This window comes from Falco rusticolus, chromosome 3 (assembly GCF_015220075.1).
Source record: "Falco rusticolus isolate bFalRus1 chromosome 3, bFalRus1.pri, whole genome shotgun sequence".
Lineage (NCBI taxonomy): Eukaryota > Metazoa > Chordata > Aves > Falconiformes > Falconidae > Falco > Falco rusticolus.
Window position 1 is genome coordinate 16899514 of NC_051189.1, and position 19917 is coordinate 16919430.

Here is a 19917-nt window from a genome sequence, read left to right on the forward strand (position 1 = left end):
TTCATAAACTGAAACATGTGAGAACGTGCTTAAAGACACACATAGGTTACACTATCAAAAATGTGAATATGTAGCACTCAATGTGTGTGGTTTTGTTTTTACAGGTTATTAATGGCACAGCTAGTTTTCTCATCAGAGTTTCTTCTTCAAATAACCTAAAGACTGATGATCAGAATCTGACGGCAGGTCTGCTGCTCTGTCACATCCAGCTCCACAATGGTGGATTTTCTAGCTGAAAACAATCTCTGTGGTCAGGCAATTCTTCGGATTGTCTCCTGTGGAAATGCCATCATTGCAGAACTTTTGAGACTTTCTGAATTTATTCCTGGTGTTTTCAGGCTAAAGGACAAGGCTGATCAACAGAAGTACGGGGATATTATATTTGATTTCAGTTATTTTAAGGTAAATAGTTCTGTTGTTAAACTTCTCCTTAAAGGCTTGCTGTGCTGCATGAGGATGCTTCAGGTTATGAAACAGCCATTCCTGAGTATTGTGCTTATTACTACCATTCGTCAGAATTGACTTCCATGACTTCTTACTTGTTTAGTGTTTACCAGAAATTCACCAAACTAAGCTAGCAATTGAGATACACTTGCATGCTAACGTTCTGCTTCTGGGCTGTCTCGTGTTTTATATGCTACTGATGATCATACTCAGCCTCACCTTACTCATTTCAGTGAGCCTGAGCAGAAACAGTGTAGGGAACATCCTGTGCTTCAACCCCTAGGCAGAAGTATAAACAGTACCTGCGCTGAGGGTATCAGGGCAAGAAGGGGGTGGCAGTTCTAAGTGCGTTCAAGAGCGATCTGGGCTACATCTTTCAAAATGTTTGATGAGTCATCTGGCCTGTGAACTTTGATGGATACTGATTATATAAAACTTGAGTATTGGATTCTGTGGGCCGTTGTTTATTATTATTACTACTACTATAATTTCCTGCAGGAACATTAAATTATACTTTCACCAGCAAGTTCTGAGCCTGTGCAGCTGGTTGTTTTCCATTGGAGCAGTACTGTGGGCAGTATGCCCATCTTCCTTTGGTTATCTGTAGCTTATTCTTTGCAGCCATGAAAACTGCTTTCTGCTTTCCTGTTTGACAGTACTGTCATTGTTCATTCACTGGGCTTGTCATGTGCTGAATAAACAATTAAAGAATAGTGCCCTTATTTCCCTTACAAAATTAAGCTTCTTGCAGTACCTATTTCCCTCTCTCATTCTTTAGCATGATTAAGAAGGAACTACAGAGACTACCTAATCTGACTTTATCTGGATTGTACAATACAAGAAGTGTTAATAGTAAAGCAGGGGACGGGGAGTGGGGGGTGTAGTAAGAGTTGTAAATTTCAAGCAGCAGCTGTGAGCCTTGGACACTGAAAACCCTAAGCACAAATGATTTCCCAGATACATTGAGATCTAAGTGCTTGTTAGAAGTCCTTTTCTACACAGATTACTTGAAAACTTAAAATTTAAAAGCAAGCAAATAGGTATAATTGGTGAGAAATACAATTATCCTTAAAACTGTAAGATTTTGGAATGTTAAGCATCACAGTGTTGCTGCTTTCCAGAGTAATCACCCCAAAACCCATAAAAGACATACTTATAAAGCAGAGATTAGTGAATTTACAGTTATTTTCACTGCGAATGCAGCATTTCTGTATTTATGATTCTTACTGAATGAGAAGAGATTTGAGCTTTTGAAAATTCAGGCTCTTTATGCATTTAAACTTCATAGGCACTTTGGTGATGGATGAAGCAGCCTGCTTTCATCCTTTGTTTTATGTAGGTATTTTGTACAAAGAGAAGCAGAAGAGCATTTTCAAAACCACACAAAACTAGCTTAATATTTTATTTTAACTTTAAGCTATTTTTATCTTAACTAAATCTATTTAAGCCATGATCTCATGCTGTCATAAGTGATCTGTGGAATGACGCTAACAGTGTTTTCAATTAAACATTAACGGCTTTTTCATTTAGATGGTGATGGTAAGACTAAATTATGAGTTATGAGAAATGTTGACAGTGGAAAATGGTTAGAAATGTTTAACTTTGCTTTAAAGGAATTTGAGCTCTTTATCCCAACCTTTTTTCCCTTATGGTTGAGGGAAATGACATAGTTTCTGCATTAATTTGGGGGACTAGTGCTGAGCTAGATCCAGAGTCTAAACAAAACCAGGTCTAATACTTTCAAGTAGTTTAAATGTATGAGAGAGTACTAAGCTTTCTGAGGCCTCAATGTTATGATTTCTGTCTCAGAAATCAATCAGATCAAATGTGTAAAGGAAAAAATTCCAGCAGGGAGACAGCACTACAAAAAGCACACAGTGGCTTCAGGTGCATTGGGGCTTTACTGAAAGCATTAACTAATATTTTCCATTGGTTACATAGGATAAATCATATTTAAAATCATTGCAGATTCTAACAAAGTCTAAAACTCATCTTTAGGTAATGAGTGTTCATCATAAAGTAGACTGGAAAACTACAGATCCTTGTTTTAGTAAGAAATGTTAATTCTGGTGTTGTGCGCATGGTGGGGGTTGTACATGTTCTGTGTCCTACTGATGTCCTAGACATCAAAGTCAAATACTGTCTCTAAAGATGAAATTCTTTTCTTAGGGGCCTGAGACATGTGAAGGCAAACTGGAAGCCAAACCTGAGTTACTGGATTTAGATGAAGAATTTCGTGAAAACAACATTGAAATTTTGACGAGATTTTATCTAGCTTTTCAGAGTGTACACAAATATATTGTAGATTTAAACAGGTATGGTATCTTAAATACATGTGGATTTTCTTAAAGAGTGGGTTACTGTTTAGTCTTAACAATGAGAAGCTTTTTTCTTAGAGGCCCAATACACTTGCTATTGAAGCATATTCATGTGCACTTGGAAACTTGGATTGCTGGAGTGAACACTTTTACGCCTACTGTTGCTTACCAGCTTAGTATGTGACTTGAAAACATTTAACCTCTCAATTTCATTTCCTCAATTGCAAGCTAGAGCCAGTTTTCCTTCTTCATCTTGGAGATTGTCTCAAAGATTATTTTTTTTTAATAAAAGGAGGCTCCATGTTATTAAACAAAGTTTTTTGTGGTCTTGCAAAACAGAATATCAGGTAGGGTTTTTTTTCTTTAACTTTGATGGGCATTGTTTTCCTGAACTTGATTTTTCAGTGGAGTTGCCATATTCTCAAGTTTGCTACTCTTACCTGTAAAAAACAATTAAAAGGTTCATAAAATACTCTTAAGAAAAAGTTCCAGAGAATCTTGAGCATAAGAATTGGTTTTGTTATTGATCTTATATGAACAGATTAATGAAAAAAAATACGTTTAACATTACTTATTAAGAAGCAGTGTTACCGGAAAATACTTTAATAGGAAGAAATTGTCTGTTAATCAAGATAAACACTGTTTCTAGCTCTGCCTTCCAAATTGCAGTAGACATCAATTTATGGTACTTCCAGTAGATGTTTTTGAGGTAATTTGAAAATATGACAGTTTTACTAAATTCTGGAGTGGAAGCCTTCTCGGTACTCTCAGGCTGTTATCCATCCATAAGAAGATTAAGAGCGTGTTAGCTGTAAGTTACAAAGTATCTTCTAGTTGCTTTTGCAAAGGCCATCAAGATATGGAAGAAGGCTTTTGCCAGCTGGTTGGCTTTAGCTAGGATTTCCAGCCTCGGGTTTCATAGTAGAGCATCTCTTCTTTGTCTGAAAAGCTCCATGCTACTTGTACTAGGGAAGTGTTCTAATGTTTCTGTTGACTTTCAGAGAAAATTGACGAATTGAGTTCTGAGGACAGATGATTAGAGAGCAAAATAGTCAGTGACCAACTCTTTGTTATGATTCCTAGATACTTAGATGACCTCAATGAAGGAATTTACATTCAGCAAACGTTAGAAACGGTCCTCCTTAATGAAGATGGAAAACAGCTTCTAGTAAGTATTGAAAAGTTTTGTAACAGAAAATGAACCAACTAGTTTAGTGCCAAACTAGACAAAGATTTAAGTTTACCAAATGCATGGAAATGCTATGACTCGCTTGCAGGAGGACAAAGACCAGGATTCTACAGCCTGGCACGTTTCATATTGTATTGACTATACAGTTGATATTGGATTAGTTTGCCAACACATTTGTCTTTAAATGTTACTACAAAGTTGTGTTTATGTCATTTCCTTCCTTCATTCTTTCTTTCCAAACAGTGTGAAGCACTCTATTTATATGGAGTCATGCTATTGGTCATTGACCAAAAGATTGAAGGAGAAGTCAGAGAAAGAATGTTGGTTTCCTACTACAGATATAGGTAATGTATATTGATATGCAGAAGCACTCAAGGCTGAAAGGATGTAACAGGCAGTTTATTCAGTTAACTAGGTTATTGAATTAAGGTAAAAGACAATATTGACACCTTTTTGATCAACTGACTATATACGGATAGACGCATTTCAGCAGAGCTCTCAATATCAGTAGAACTCCTTGCTTTAGCTGTGTTTGCAGGTCTAGCTGAAAAACTGAAGCAATAGATTTCTCATGCTGTCACAACAGAAATTTGAAGTCCGCTGGCAAGCTTTCAGCTAAAGCTTTAATCGTGCAAAGCCAGCTATGAGACTATCACAGGTTTCCCAATGTGCAAGCAAGGTCCTGAGTATCTAGATGACAAATACGTTGCAAGTTAGACCTCTAGTAGTTACACTGCTTGATTAGTCAAATCAATAGTGAGTTTTCCAGGGTAGGTTAACAGCATCATTGTATGACAGTTGGAGTCTTAAAGGGTATCAGTGCAAATCCTTTCACACATATAAAAAAGGAGGGTATCTGGTTCCTGTGCTGCTTTGGCTATGTTTATGCCTCTCAGTGTATAACGAGAGAGGATTCCTTAACTCTGGAATGCAGAAGTGGATCAACAAAAGGAATTCAGAATGGAGAGGAAAAAAAACAACAACCCAGAACAAAACTCCCCCTCTGAATATAGTCATTTTTTTCTGTTTCTCTTCCTGAGTGAAGTTCATTTTTCTGTTTGTGCTTTGTGTGCTTATCTGGGATTCCAGTATGGACACTTATCCATGTCCTCCTGTAATATGGTGAACATTATATTCATGGAGTAAACAACAAAAAAATCTTCCAGACATTAGTATCTGATCATTTTCCTGGAAGAAAGGCATGGTTACAAGGGCAAGGAGAAGAGGAAATGGTTAGGTCATACAGTTCAATGGTGTGTTTTCCTGTCTTTTGTAAAACAGTGCAGCCCGGTCCTCTGCTGATTCCAATTTAGATGATATCTGTAAATTGCTTCGAAGCACTGGATACTCGAGCCAACCTGGAGCTAAAAGACCTCCAAACTACCCTGAGAGTTACTTCAGCAGGGTACCCATAAGTGAAACATTCATTAGCATGGTTATTGGCCGTTTACGGTCTGATGACATTTATAACCAGGTAAGTTACTGTGAGATAAAAGGGGGACCTAAATGTGAATGTGAAATGGTTTCACAGCTTAGTTATTCAACCATGCAGTCCAGAAAAAAATAAATCACAAAATCAGAGGTTGGAAAGGACTTCTTGAGACACCTACCCACAGCCCAACCCTCTGGCTCAGGCAGAGGCAGCTGGAGCAGGTTGCCCAGGACTGAGTCCAGCTGAGTTTTGAGTATCTCCAGAGGTGCAGACTGCAGAACCTCTCTGGGCAACCTGCTCCAGTGTTTGGCCAACCTTGCATTAAAAAAAAAAAATGTTTGATGTCTTTAAATCATTAATGATTGGCCACTTGTAATAACTTAATTTCTTCGGAGTTTCCCATTCTTTTAGTTACAGCAAAGAGTTTTATCATCGCTTGGTAGACAATGTGTTTGAAAAGGAACACTAATATCACAGCTATTAACTATGAGAATTGTGTTAATAAAGGAAAAGAAAAATGGAAGCAAAGTATGAGTTATGGCTACTATATTTACAGTCTCTTCTAATATGACTGCTTTGAGAGATCTTTAACAAAGCATTTGCTTTTGAGCAGGTTTCCATCTTTAGCATGGACAAGCAATCATTTCTGTAATTACTGGCGCTCTTTCAGTAAGTCCTGGCTAACTGAAACAATTTATAGATGCAGGAAACCAGAATTCCACATTTAATGAATGATAATATGAAATAAAGGCTTAAATTCTTTAGGCAGGAGTAGTACTTTAAAGACTAGGGACCTTACAAAAAACACTTTCATATTATGGACAGACATAATGACTTTCAAGAGGGAAAATAAGCCTTCTCAGGTACTTTACTGTAGGAATTTTTTTAAGCTGTGTAAAATTCTAGACACTGACAAAAGATAACTTAGTAAGTTATGAAGGGAACCCATTTTATGACATAATTTGTCTCTCATAGGAAATGGAAGTGTTTGTGAGACTGCTCTTGTGAAATACTTAATCTAGAAATCTTACTAAAATCAGCTGATACTTTGTATCAAAATTACTTGTCCTCTTTTATACATTGGTTTATTGCCTTTGCATTAAAATAATATTGCAAATTTAGTCTCTATTTTGTAGTAATCATTTGATAATGAAAAGCATTAATGTTTCTATACAAAGCATGTTTGTAACCAATGTACTTTCTCCAAATGTAGTACGAAAAGTAGGGTAGAAATTTTTAGCTCAACCCAAACTGAATACAGCTTGTTTTACTAAATCATGTCATATCTGAGGTGTTATCTCCTTTGATAATTGCAGCTTATTCGTCATGGTAGCGGGCAGAAACCTGAATTTTCATACTAGTCTGAAAATTTAACCTAATAAAATAACCAATCAAAATTAAAGAAAAATAGGATGTTACTAAATAAAAAGAGAACTGTTTTCCTTTAGCAATGTTGAGATTGTATGATACCAATGTATGATTTTGATGCCAGTGTTTTTGTTAGTATGGAGGTCTTTTAATACATTATCATGTATTTTTAAAATGAAAATTCAGTTGATAATTTAAATTTTTTTTATCTTTCTGGTACATGGAATTGGTGAATAATTATCTGCATCCTAATTCCCTTTTACTTTGATTAAATTAATCCTTGTTTCTATCGGAGATGAACTAAACATACCTAGTCCTTATAAAATACTTATTTAGCTCTTCTCCTTTGAGCTCATCTGAAGCTCTTTGGTTCATTCTTCCTTTGACTATTTACAGCAGAGTAAAATCTTACTATAGCCTGTTAAAGTTTTAGCAGACATCTACATGGTCAACTTTATATTCCAGGAAGTGTGTCTGGTAAATATGCTGCATGTGTAAGCATGTCCAGCTTATCTAAATATACTCCTTGCCTCCTGGTTTCTATATTCTGTACTTTCTGTAATATTTTCAGGTGGGTTATGTTGCATTATATTATGTTCAGTTTTGGTTTTTCCCTTTTTCTAGGTTTCAGCATATCCATTACCAGAACACCGCAGCACTGCCCTGGCTACTCAGGCTGCTATGCTCTATGTGATACTGTATTTTGACCCTTCTATTCTTCACACTCAGCAAGCAAAAATGAGAGAGATAGTGGATAAATACTTTCCAGACAATTGGGTAAAAATTAATTCTGTTTTAAAACTGTTCCCTGGATTTAATGTTACAGGAACAATTTAGCTTATTTTTACAGTATGCATTATGTCTTAAAACTAGAATAGATTCTTCTCTGTGGAAATTTTTATTTGTTCAGAGTGAAGCAAACCTTCTGGATAAGCATGGAAGACTATCCTTTGAAAGTATCAATTATCATCTTAAATGTTTAAATCAACTACACTCTAATACCGTCATGGTAAAGTGACTCATAGGAGAATGTAGGCTGGAAGGTATTACAGGCATCTTCTAGTCCAGCCTTCTCCTCAAAGCAGGGCCAACTTCAAAGTTCAATCAGGCTGCTCAGGCCTTGTCCAGTTACTTTTTAAAGTATTTAAAATGAAGAATCTACAGTCTCTGTGGACACCGGTGTCTGTGCTTAATCATTCTGATGGTGAAGAATTTCTTTCTTCTATACAACCAGAATTTTCCTTGTAGCTTGTGACTGTTGCCTCTTGTCTTTTCCCTGTGCACCTCTGAGATGGGTTGGCTCTGTCTTATTCATAACTTCCTTTTAGGTAGCAGAAGACCACAGTCAGATCCCTTAGTCATCTTTCTTCCAGCTTAAGTAAACCCAGCTGTCAGAGCCTCTGCTTCCATAGTGAGTCCCCATAAGTGTCTTAGTGACTATTAGATTCATTCCAGTTTGTCTGTGTCTGTCTCCTACTGAGAAGCCTAAATCTGGACACATTACTCATAAGACCTCATGAGGGCTGACTAGATGGAAGTAATCACTTTCCTCAGTCTGCTGGTGACAATCTGGCTGGCGTAGCCCACTGGATGGTTACTCTTTGTTGTTATAAGGCTGCATGTCTGGTTCCTGTTCAGTTTGTCCACTGGGACACTTAGGTCCCTTTCTGGAGAATTGTTACACAGGCAGTGAGATTGTGCTATTCCAAGGGTTTGGTTTTGTTCCGCATAAAGGACTTGTATTTATCATTCTTGAACTTCATGTGATTTCTGCTGGTGAATTCTAACAGCTGGTCGGGAATGCTCTGGATGACAGTCTTGCTCTCCAGCAAATCCTCCCCCGTTGTTTGGAAACTTGTTTAAGGATTCATTCTATGCCATTGTCCAAGTAACTTAGAAGCAAAACCTATCACTGTGCAATTCTACAGACCTTTTCAGATGCAGTGATCAAAATGGAATTACTACATGTCTCAGTACTGAGATTTAGGATTTCCTTCCAGAAGTCGTAGTATTCAAAAAAAATGCTACAGAAATAGGCTGTCATGTAACAATACAGTTCCCAGCTAGGCTATACCAAAGGGAAACAAACTTAACAAAGAAACTATAAATTAATTCATGTATCTCTCTTGGTTTCAAATTGTATTCTTCTGTACCATAAGTGGAACAGTGAAGAAGGGAGGGAAGAGACTGTAACAGCTGGCTATTTTAATAGATACTAGAACCCTTCAGTTTCTGAAAAACTGCAAGCTTATTTTAGAAATGAGAACTTGGCATTGTGATTTTTTTTTTATTATTTATGCTAGCATTTTTATTCATTTGACTTTGTAGTACAAACTGATATTTTAAGACAATACCTGTCGTCTTGTGATCAGGTATGGATGAGTTAGCTGCATTATACAGAATACTTGACCCTTAGGCTGGTTTCAAATGATTGTTAGCAGTTGAAGCATAGCCTTTGAGGAACTGACATAATGAGCTTCACTTCAACAATATGAGGGGGATCCTAATATCAGCAGACCGGTGTCCCATTCGCCTTTACTGGCTTCCTTTTTGAGACTGTCAGAAGAGCTCAAAGGCTGACAGTGTTCTTTTAGATGTGATCACTCCTCGATGGAGGAATATTGGGTTAATAGTGATGAAGCTCATAATACCACAGCTCTGTATATCCTTCAACTGTCAGTAACCCAAGGCTTCCATTTTTAATAAAGTGTCTTTAAAACACCAGTAAGTCAACCGCAATTCTGTATTTTTAATCACACTTAAACTTGGCTAAGAGTCTGAAGTCAGTTTCTCTTTGGTCCTTAAAAATCGCAGCTTGGAATCATAATTTTCTTCTGTGTTCACCACAGAAGATGGATGACATTTTAGTTTGGTCCTTTGGGCATTCTTGGGAGTAGGATTTATTAAAATAATTTCCTCCTTCCCCCGCCCCGCCTCCCCCAGTCATTTCCCAAGTTGCTTTTTTGTCCATGTTCTGCATAGCATCATGGAAATGAAAAAGAAGTCTTGCGTTCATGAGGAAAAAAAATAGAGGCCAAGGACATAGTGACTGAAAGAACTGTCAGCTGGTTTTCAGAACTAAGCCTCTGATTAACTGTGTGGCTTTTATTTCAAAGTCGTCTTACACCTTGATTTCCAAAGATGGTGGAGTAAGAAGTACAGCTACAAAAAAAGTTTTGTTACCTCATATTTATACCCTATATATCTCATCTACATAGAAAGCATATCACTTTGTACTCCTATTGCTAAGTATGTCTTTTTCTTAAGAGAAATATAAATGCAACTTCTTGTTTTCTGTTTCCAATCCTAGGTTATTAGCATTTACATGGGTATCACTGTAAATCTAGCAGAAGCATGGGAACCCTACAAAGCTGCTAAAACTGCCCTGAACTACACACTGGATCTTTCAAATGTCAAAGAGCAGGTACATAAGCCAGAGTTAAGTATTTTTAGCAAGATTCAGCTGTGTGGGCATCTCAAGTGTATTCTATGACATCAGTAATACAAGGGTCTGTTTTCTCCTGCATACAATTATTTGCATTCTATTCAAGTACAATACTTTTGAGTACATAACTTTGTACACAACTTTGAGTTAATGATACTTCCAAGTTTCAGAATCTGGTTTTCGCAGCACTGCTTGTTTCACTTCCTTTTATGGTGTTTGTTTCCCCTAAAGGTTTCAGAGTTGTGACTTTACTGGGTAAATGCTAGCACTCTTCATCATGTTGTGCGGTACTGGCATGTCTTAGGCTGACTGTAGTGTTTGTCTTTCATAGATAACAATTTTAGAAGTTACACGTTTATGCCGACAGTGTGGCACTCAGTTTTAAATGAAGCCTCCCAAATTATATAAACAATAATCTGGAAACAGTATCTGATTTAAAAGACTGATACCAGAATGTTGTATGAGGCAATGCAGTTAGTTCATTTTATGTGAAATAATTTTTTTCCATGCCTGAAAAACAGTGAGTAATATCAGGTTGTTGATTGTTTGCCCAATCAACAAATCCGTTGACTGATGATCTCTGAATGCCTCCTTAGAATCTGACCCTTGTGCTCAGGAAAGGACACACAGAAGGGTCTGATTAGGAGACCTGTACTATGTATTGTCTAGTAAACTTGGGGAATATGAGCAGAAATCTTTTCCTTAGTCTTTAGGGAAGAAGTTTGCTAGGTAGAACTGACATCTGATTCATAAGAAGTATTTCCATTCTGGAATAGATTTCTGTTGTTCTCTCTCATTAGGCAATAACATATTAGTACTATTTTAAAGAATAATTTCTAGAGAGTACATAGGTGAATATAGGAAGTTTACAAGTCTGCATTTTTGGAATTGTTTTAAAATTTAAAAACATTTTAAAATTTAGCCTTCATCCTTTGTCATGCAGTTGTAGTGTATGATATTGCCTAATAATAATAATGATAATTTTTATAGCACTTCTTTGATCTGTGTGCCCTTTAAGTTCTCAGGAAGCCACAGTCACATTGTAATGATGTATTCCATTTGAGGCAAGGATTATATTGATGCGAGCTTTGTATATTCTAAGGCAAGCAGGTATGCTGCAGTCACTGAGCGAGTGCACACTCAGGTGCAGCAGTTTCTCAAAGAGGGCTGTCTAAGGGAAGAGTTGGTGCTGGACAATATTCCCAAGCTGCTGAACTGCCTACGAGACTGCAATGTAGCAATCCGCTGGCTGATGCTTCATACTGCTGACACAGGTAAGATTTCATGCTAGATTTCTTTTACAGAGTGTCAATCCTGCTGTACTGGTGCTTCATGTTAGGACCCAAGGGAAGTTCACTGTGGGCTGCTGTTGAAGTCAGCAGAGTTTCATCTCCTGTTTTCAATAGATTGTTGAGCTGTCACTTTGCTAACAGTCTCCTGAAGTCTTTGGCTGAAACAGCACATGTGCTTTTCCTTAACTTTCACAAGCTAGACACAGGTATAAAAAATAGTAGGAGAAGTCATGATCCTGTTGAATAATGCTCTGCAGAAAAAGTCTGGGTACTTTACATTTTTCTGCCTTAGCACTTAAAGTATCATTCTGAAAGTTTTACTGTTGCTGCACTCTCCAAACTATCAGCTGCAACAAGGTCTTTTACCATCACATACCAACATACTCTTCATGCCAGTCCCTCTGCTGCCTTCTCCTTGTCTCTCCTCATCCAGAGCGCAAGCTCACTCGCTTGCTCTCTCTCTCTCTCTCTCTCTGCTTCTTCCTCCTCTCTCTTCCTCAGCTGCCCAGCCACTTAACAGAACCAGCCACACCTGCACCTTGTCTACATGAGCCAACCCGCCAACCCACCGCCCCTGAAGCCAGCCCACAGCTGTGTTATCAATGTTAATTAACCCAGCTTCATTCCTCTACATTTTACCTAGTGCCAAAAGGAAAGCAGTAGCCAACTTCTTAATATCTTAGTAATCAACAATTTAAGCCCAAGTGTTTTGTTCTCTTGAACTGAAATTTAACCAGCACTGTTGAATGATGTCTCTGACATGAGTTTGGGTCTGTAAATTTACCTATTTAGACATTCTCTTAGGTTGAATGCTTGTTCTGCCTTTGAGGCTTCTTGATAGTGAGAAAGCTTCTGTTACACCTCCATGCATTTTCTGTAATGGTTTTACAAACTTCAGTCTTTGGGCTTCTCAGTCATGTGAACTAAATTCACATTTAGTTTGCAGAAGCTCACAAAAGAGTTTGAAGAAGGCTGAAGCACCACAGAAGCCTTAATTTTTATATTGCGAGGAAGGGTTTTAGAAGGGTTTGGAGACCCATATAAATGGAGAGCAAGGGGGGACTTATCAGAGCAAAATGTTTTTGCTTTCAAGCTATTAAAAAAAAGAAAAAGTCTATTTAAAAGGATTGAAAAGCTTGGTCAAATTCTGTAACAGTGGAGAAATGTTGTCTTTCCATTTTCAGCTTGTGATCCAAATAACAAACGTCTCCGCCAGATAAAGGATCAAATTCTAGCAGACTCAAGGTACAAACCCAGGATCCTTTTCCAGCTCCTTCTGGATACAGCTCAATTTGAATTCATTTTGAAAGAGGTAATATGCTGCTGCTTTCTTCAGTGTTTTCCCCTGAATGGCAGAACAGAGCTGAAGACTTTAGTAGTAGTATGTTTACCACACAGTCCACTTACATAAAGAATGATTATTTTGATTTGTTATTTATGAGTTTTCTGTCAAAGATTACAAAATACTGTTGCTTGGAGGTGACTTTTGCAGCCTTCTCGATAATTGGCCTTTTAAAATTTAATTTAATTCTTAACACAATGTGTTTATATTTACTCAGAATTTTGCATGAACATCCTGGTAACAAGCATAATAAAATCTGTTGAGGAAGCTGTGTAACTTTTTAGCCTGCCATACTTCTCTTTTTCAGGCTTTCTTTTAAACAGAGACAAAAGCCTATGTATCTTGAGTATAAGCTCCTAAGAAAACTCTTATACCTATGTGCGTTCTGCCGTTTCTAAAAGATTGCCCATTAAAGCTCTGGTACTAACCTAGTAGAATATTTCTAATTATGCTTAACTTCACGTACATGCTTTTTTTAAATTGGGTTTCTTTGTATAGGCTGAGATGACTGTGTGAAGTATAAGTCAACATTAGCCCAGGGTCTTCTAGCAACTATAAGCTAAAAAAGTTACTGGATATTTTTATAAGTGACTAAAAATCAACAGTATCTGCATCATACTGGTTTTTTTAAAATTCAGTTAATTTCTATCACTGTATGTCTATCACACTGGCGCTGTATTTCTTAATGTTTTTAATTTTGTATTTAATATTTTGGCAAGATCTTGAAGTTATATAGCAATCGCTGTAAGTCAGTTCCATCTGCTTTCAGTATTTTATTTAATCCATTGTAGTATGTCTTCTTGCCAGTTTTGTAAACCAAATGCTTCGTTTTTCAATAGATGTTCAAGCAGATGCTGTCAGAAAAACAAACAAAATGGGAAAACTATAAAAAAGAAGGATCTGAAAGGATGACTGAGCTTGCTGATGTCTTCTCAGGAGTTAAACCTCTTACTAGAGTGGAGAAAAATGGTAATTATTAAAAACTGATCTGGGGCGAAAAAAGTAATTTTGCTTTTTATTTCTAAGCTAATACCAAAAGAAAATACATTAGGCTAATACTGGTAATAATAAAAATTTTCATGTCCCTCAGCTGCCACAGAGGTCTCTTACATGCTGTCCTGTTTACAAATGTTGCATATATTCCATATGTAAGCCATATTTAGACAACCATATTTTAAAAAATATTTTTTATCACTTTATTTAGATATGCCAGCTAAGACTATGAAATGTCCATTCGCTTTTCTATGTACAACGCAGTTCACATCACTGTGTTTTATGTACACAGGAGTGCAAAGATCATGCCCATTAAATATGGGGATGGTTTAACCTCCCCTCATTCTTTCCCAAGTTGTAGTCTGGATTTCTGTTGTATCAGCATTTTTTCAAAACTTCTTTTACTACTTGTCTGCACTGAGGGGTATTCTCCCCCTTGAACTGGTGTAAGAATAAGAGTTGTAAATCACTCTCAGGAATACTGCAAAAACTGTCAATGTAAGGGCAGTGTTTGTGATCAATCCAAAGCAACAAAATTTAGAATACAGGAAATTTTCTCGCTCGCTTCCATTTAAAAGCGGAATTACCTTACTGAAGTATTTCCTTTTATCTTTTAGATGTCAACAAACTTGTAGCTAAAACATAGAAATTGCAACTGAGAAGGCAATTAACATCATAAACCAGTTCATAAAACACAAATTTATGATTTGAAGGGCTTTATCATCTTAGTATAGATTTTATAATGCCCATTTGTGCTGTTAGTTGGGTTTTTTTAATATTGTATGTGAAACTTACCTGAGCATTTGCCACTTCTCAGGTCTACATGTTGGAAGACTAGAAATGTAAGAGAAAAATGAAAATTTTTTAAATCATCTCCTATGTGTATAGCTTGTTTGTTTGTTTTGACTAGCAAGTTCCCTGTGTTTTTGTTGCTTATGATACATGCAAAGATTTGACTAAATTTTTCATGTTCTTACACAGAAAATCTTCAGGCTTGGTTCAGAGAAATCTCCAAGCAAATAATGTCTCTAAACTACGATGATTCCACTGCAGCTGGCAGAAAAACTGTGCAGCTAATACAGGCATTGGAGGAGGTATGGCAAAGAAATTTTGAGATAAATGAGCTCATCCTTTTGAAATATATCATTTAATACACATGCACTGACTTCCAATAGATGAGTTACAAAGCAGATCTGCATTTTAACACTTGTTGTAAGTCTTTAGATCTTTGCAGTTTTACACATAAGCATGACTTGCTTATAGACATCATGATTGTGAAATAAGGGATAGAGCATGAAAAACCATGCCACCTGAAGCTGAGGGTTAGTAGGATGTTTCAAAGAAATTAATTCAGTATTAAACATTAGTTGGTAAATCACTCATTTTATTAGACATTCTGAAAATAAATTCATTTGAAGCTGGAGAGAGCAATTTGAAAGGTAAAATAAAAATAACCATGTTTGTTTTGTACGTATTTCTTCTACTCCCAGGGTATGAAAGAGAATTCAGTGTGGTGTGGTGTTTCACAGTACACCTCCTCAAGTAACTTTGTGAAATTTATTATTTAACACACTCTGAAATAGGCCAGGATTTGTTAACTGTCTTACTGTAGTAGCATCCTGAAGAAATGTGTCAGTTTACTGATTCTATTTGTATTGCTGTCCTTAAAGATGAACAGAAAAAAAAAAAAAATGGGGGTGTTGTTTCATGGGGTTGGTTTGGTTTTTTTGTTTCTTAAATACAGGTCCAAGAGTTTCACCAGCTGGAAACTAACCTGCAAGTTTGCCAGTTTTTGGCTGACACCCGCAAATTCCTCCATCAGATGATCCGAACTATCAACATCAAAGAAGAGGTCTTGATCTCCATGCAGATAGTTGGTGATCTTTCTTATGCTTGGCAATTAATTGACAGGTATCTTAGCAGGAACTTCTTCCAAGTCAGTTGTTATTTTCAAAACTTGTGGGAAATAGCATGCATAAATATTATTAATGCTATAAACTTTCCAATTTAAAAAGAGTTTTGAGGCCTTGTTCTGTAAGTTGTTGACTGTATTTAACTCTCATCAACTTGAATAAGAATTAACAGCCATCCTTGTCATGTTGGTAGCTGCAGGTTAAGTGATACTGTAACTTTTTACTGTCTATCCTGTTCTACCTGTAACAATTTTAAGCTTTTATGTCAAGCCTTTAGTCTAGTTAAGTGTTCTTCAAAGTACTGGAGTTCCTATTTCAGCCAAAAACAAACAAGGAAAGACAAACGTTAGAGAACTCCTCTTCTGATGAGTGTTTTTTCTGAGCTGCTACTTCACTACTTTGGCTGTTAATGCTCCCCGATGCCCTCTTTTGCCTTGCCTACCCCTTTATCATACAGATTTTTTCTAATCAATATGCATTCAGACCAGAATCCTCCTTCAGTGAAGTTCTCTAGTGATCTCCTGTGTCATTTCTAGATTACACTGGTGCTGATGACATATGATTTAACAGTTGAAAGTAAAGAGTTTCAGGGGAAGAAGCTAATTTTTTTTGTTTGTCTCCTACCCCAGCTTTACATCTATTATGCAGGAAAGCATAAGAGTCAGTCCATCTATGGTAACAAAACTCAGAGCCACTTTCTTAAAGGTAAGTATAAACAACAGTGGATGTACTTGAACACTGCAGGTCAACCAAAGCGTTTGTTAAATAGGCTTAACAGGTCAAAGGCTGTGAAGTCACCAGAGTCAAAACTTTACCAAAATTTTAGCTTTAAAGAATATAAAACCAAATTATGCATGTTTTTTTAATGCAACCAGTTATATTGCTGCTGTTAGGCAAGTAAGTCTCATAACCCAGCCTCTACTCATTACAGTTATTTGCTGAAGACATTGGTGCATAGATGGGGTCCTCTGCACGTGTATCAGAGGAGACTGAAGGAATTACAAAAGTTATGTTGGCTATGCCCTTTGTGTGTCACGATGAAGATCTGGCATCAGATGAAAATACTTTCCATAGAAGTAAGAACAGGAAATAGTATGAGGGAGAATGTAGAATTACAACGGAAAAATATCTCATGCAACTGTTAAGATTTAAAAAAAAATTAGTAAGGGGAATGTAGCCTTATAGACTGTTGGACTTTTTTGTCTTTTAACAATTTTTTTTTTCTGTTGGCAAATCTGATGTTCTAATACTGGTCTTCAGGGAAGAATCTAGTGCTTTGAGTTGTATGTCAAGAGTCTGAGCAAGAGAATTCAAGCACGTAATTTGTAATAGAAAAACAGACATCTGAAGTTAAAATATTAATTTTATTTCCAGCTTGCTTCTGCTCTTGACTTGCCACTTCTCCGCATCAATCAAGCAAACAGTCCTGATCTTCTCAGTGTATCACAGTATTATTCTGGCGAGTTGGTTTCCTATGTAAGAAAGGTAGGCATTTGAAGAGGCGTAATTGTCTTGTTCTCTTACGATTTTTTCTGAAGAATTATTTCATTTTAATGAGAATATGCTGACTGCATTTCTTTATTCTCTCATTTACAAAGGTTCTACAGATAATTCCAGAAAGCATGTTTACATCTCTCTTAAAAATTATAAAGCTTCAGACTCATGATATTATTGAAGTGCCTACTCGCCTTGATAAGGACAAGCTACGGGATTATGCTCAGCTTGGACCACGATACGAGGTGCAGTTAAAACAGGGTATTCTGAAAACCCATACCTTATAGGTGGCCAACTTCAACCTGAGTTTAAATCGGTACAGTTCCACGGAGTTATACTTTAACAGTGAAGTAAGAATTGAGTAAGAATTGAAATTGACTAGTGTTATTGTGAGTATACCTTAGCTTTCCTGAGGACAGATGAATAACTTTCACTCTCCTATTTGTAAAAGTGTAAACTTTTGATCTCATTAAAAAAAAAAAAAAGGGAGAGAGAAAAACTAAATATGTTTATAAATGAACATAAAGATTTTGGGGTTTTTTTTTTTGAGGCGGGGGAACCCTAAAAACCCAAGTCTGAAATGAAGCCCTCCACATTTGAAATGTTTGTTCCAAGAGAAATTTGAAGACTGAATAAGCCATCAGGGTAAGCTTTTTGCTGCCCTCGAATGTGAAGACAGGATGGAGAGACACTGATTTGATTAGATGAAGCTGCTATTGCTCATTGGCTTTCTTTCTAGGGGTTTTTTCCTGCACTGTTATCAATCTGGAAGAGTGAGCAAACATTAAACTTACTTGGTTTTATTTTTAGTAGAGGAAGATGAGGAACAAAAACGTAACCAGACCAGTCACTCTTTCCCTCAGACAGCATATCTCCAATCATCAGTTAAGATGCCAGCTTTTTCCAGCAGGTTTAGACTCCCCCATTAAACTTGATGGAGTCAGTTTATTTTGTGTGGAGTAAGAAACAGATACGGAGGCAGCATGCAGTAATATTCCTTTTATTTGGGGGAGGTAAAAGGGAAACATCTTACACAAAAGTTTTTCATGTTTGATTTGCGTACAATTGTAAGTCTAAACTGTTGTCTCAAATGTGTATCATAAATGTCTTGAAGGCAAAAGACTGGCTTGTCTGAATTCTGAGCATAAGGATACTCAACTAATAATTTAAAACTTAAGAGAATGTGCTAGTGTATTAAACCAGTGGAAATACTGAAGTGGACTCATTGACAGCAGGCTTTATTATGGAATAACTACTTCAGGCTATGTTCCTAGCCTGCTCAAAGGTATCAGCTTAGTTTTGTCCATGATGTTTTGTACACGCATGATACAGCTGGCTAGGTCTTTCCTCCAATAATCTCTGTGAAGGCTCTGACACGTACCTGTTCTTTCCTCCTGGTAACACACCCATATTTATCTAATTTAAAAAAAGACAATTATTTTACTATAAGTAAGCCTAGAACAAGCTGTAAAATTGGAAGTATATCAGTGCAAATGAATCTAAAATAGGAAGCTACCATTGGGAAATATGTATATCTTTTTAGACTAATTATTTGAATCTGTTGAATCACTTCAATAAATTGTATTTTCTCTTTCTATTAAAGGTTGCCAAGCTAACTCACGCAATTTCAATCTTCACTGAAGGTATCCTCATGATGAAAACTACTTTAGTTGGTATCATCAAGGTAATGTTCTATTTTTTCAGTAGGAAAAACTAAATTGGTAGCAATTTGCACTTTAGCACAGATATTTCAGCACATTAAGCAAGACCTTGAGGAAAGATAAAGACAACAAAAAATAAGTTTACATATAATTTTCAAACAGTGGTTCCTAACTTGGCATCCAGGTAAGAACTGAATTATTTAAGGTTGTGAAGAACCCACAGTTCTCATTGTAAATAGATTAATCAACCTTAATTAATGATCTTTGGGGCTCTTCACTGCTGATAAGCTTTTCTGAAGAGTTGTTTCTTCCATTGGCAAAGACTGCTATTTCTACATTAAAATACCTCTTTCAGCGCCAGGAGCAAGTATTGAAGAAATACACACTTCTTAATGCCTACTGGCTGCTTATAATTGTACAACATTCTTAATGGATCATGAACAAATGTTGAATATGGGAACTACAAACCTTTGCCATTCATCTTAAATAACGTATTATCTAGTAGAAATATTTCGGTATTTGTTCTTTGGACAAGCACTTTTGAGAAAGTACATCTGTTAGCAGTGGTTTCCAGTTTATCATAAGTACTTGATATCTGTCTTGGTACAAAATAAATCTTTCATATTTTTTTTTCTACCTTTCTGACTTGAAAAAAACACAATCTTTCTTATACTTAGGTGGACCCAAAACAGCTACTAGAGGATGGAATAAGGAAGGAGCTGGTAAAACGGGTTGCCCTAGCTCTTCACAGGGGGCTCATCTTTAATCCTAGAGCCAAGGTGTGTAACAACTTGATTTTATTTTAATTTTTTATGTATTTTGGATTTGCTGGGACCTCTTTTTATTATATTACCTTCCAGAAAATAGTTCATACTTTTCTGTGCAGATTTCCTTCTTGTAAAACACTACACTTTTTGAGCTTCTTAAAGGTTATTTGGAATGCCTTATTTGATGTTAAAATGAGTTTATAAACTGCTAAGAGTATATAGAATTCAAAACCATATTTTTATTCTATTGCCAAGTGTC

The 19917-nt window shown here is 36.5% G+C and overlaps 1 protein-coding gene across 1 annotated transcript in view; it reads left to right on the plus strand.

Moving 5' to 3' along the window:
• The window catches only part of WASHC5 (WASH complex subunit 5), a 28667-nt gene that overhangs the window by 920 nt on the left and 7830 nt on the right, over positions 1-19917 (plus strand). The window contains exons 2-18 of the mRNA XM_037378739.1: positions 105-402; positions 2614-2759; positions 3846-3930; positions 4195-4295; positions 5233-5425; positions 7376-7528; positions 10062-10175; positions 11299-11470; positions 12673-12800; positions 13670-13799; positions 14805-14917; positions 15568-15734; positions 16366-16441; positions 17111-17221; positions 17335-17475; positions 18834-18914; positions 19569-19670. Of these exons, the coding sequence (XP_037234636.1) occupies positions 217-402; positions 2614-2759; positions 3846-3930; positions 4195-4295; positions 5233-5425; positions 7376-7528; positions 10062-10175; positions 11299-11470; positions 12673-12800; positions 13670-13799; positions 14805-14917; positions 15568-15734; positions 16366-16441; positions 17111-17221; positions 17335-17475; positions 18834-18914; positions 19569-19670 (2199 nt within the window). The 5' untranslated portion in view covers positions 105-216. The remainder of the gene's footprint in view (positions 1-104; positions 403-2613; positions 2760-3845; positions 3931-4194; positions 4296-5232; positions 5426-7375; positions 7529-10061; positions 10176-11298; positions 11471-12672; positions 12801-13669; positions 13800-14804; positions 14918-15567; positions 15735-16365; positions 16442-17110; positions 17222-17334; positions 17476-18833; positions 18915-19568; positions 19671-19917) is intronic.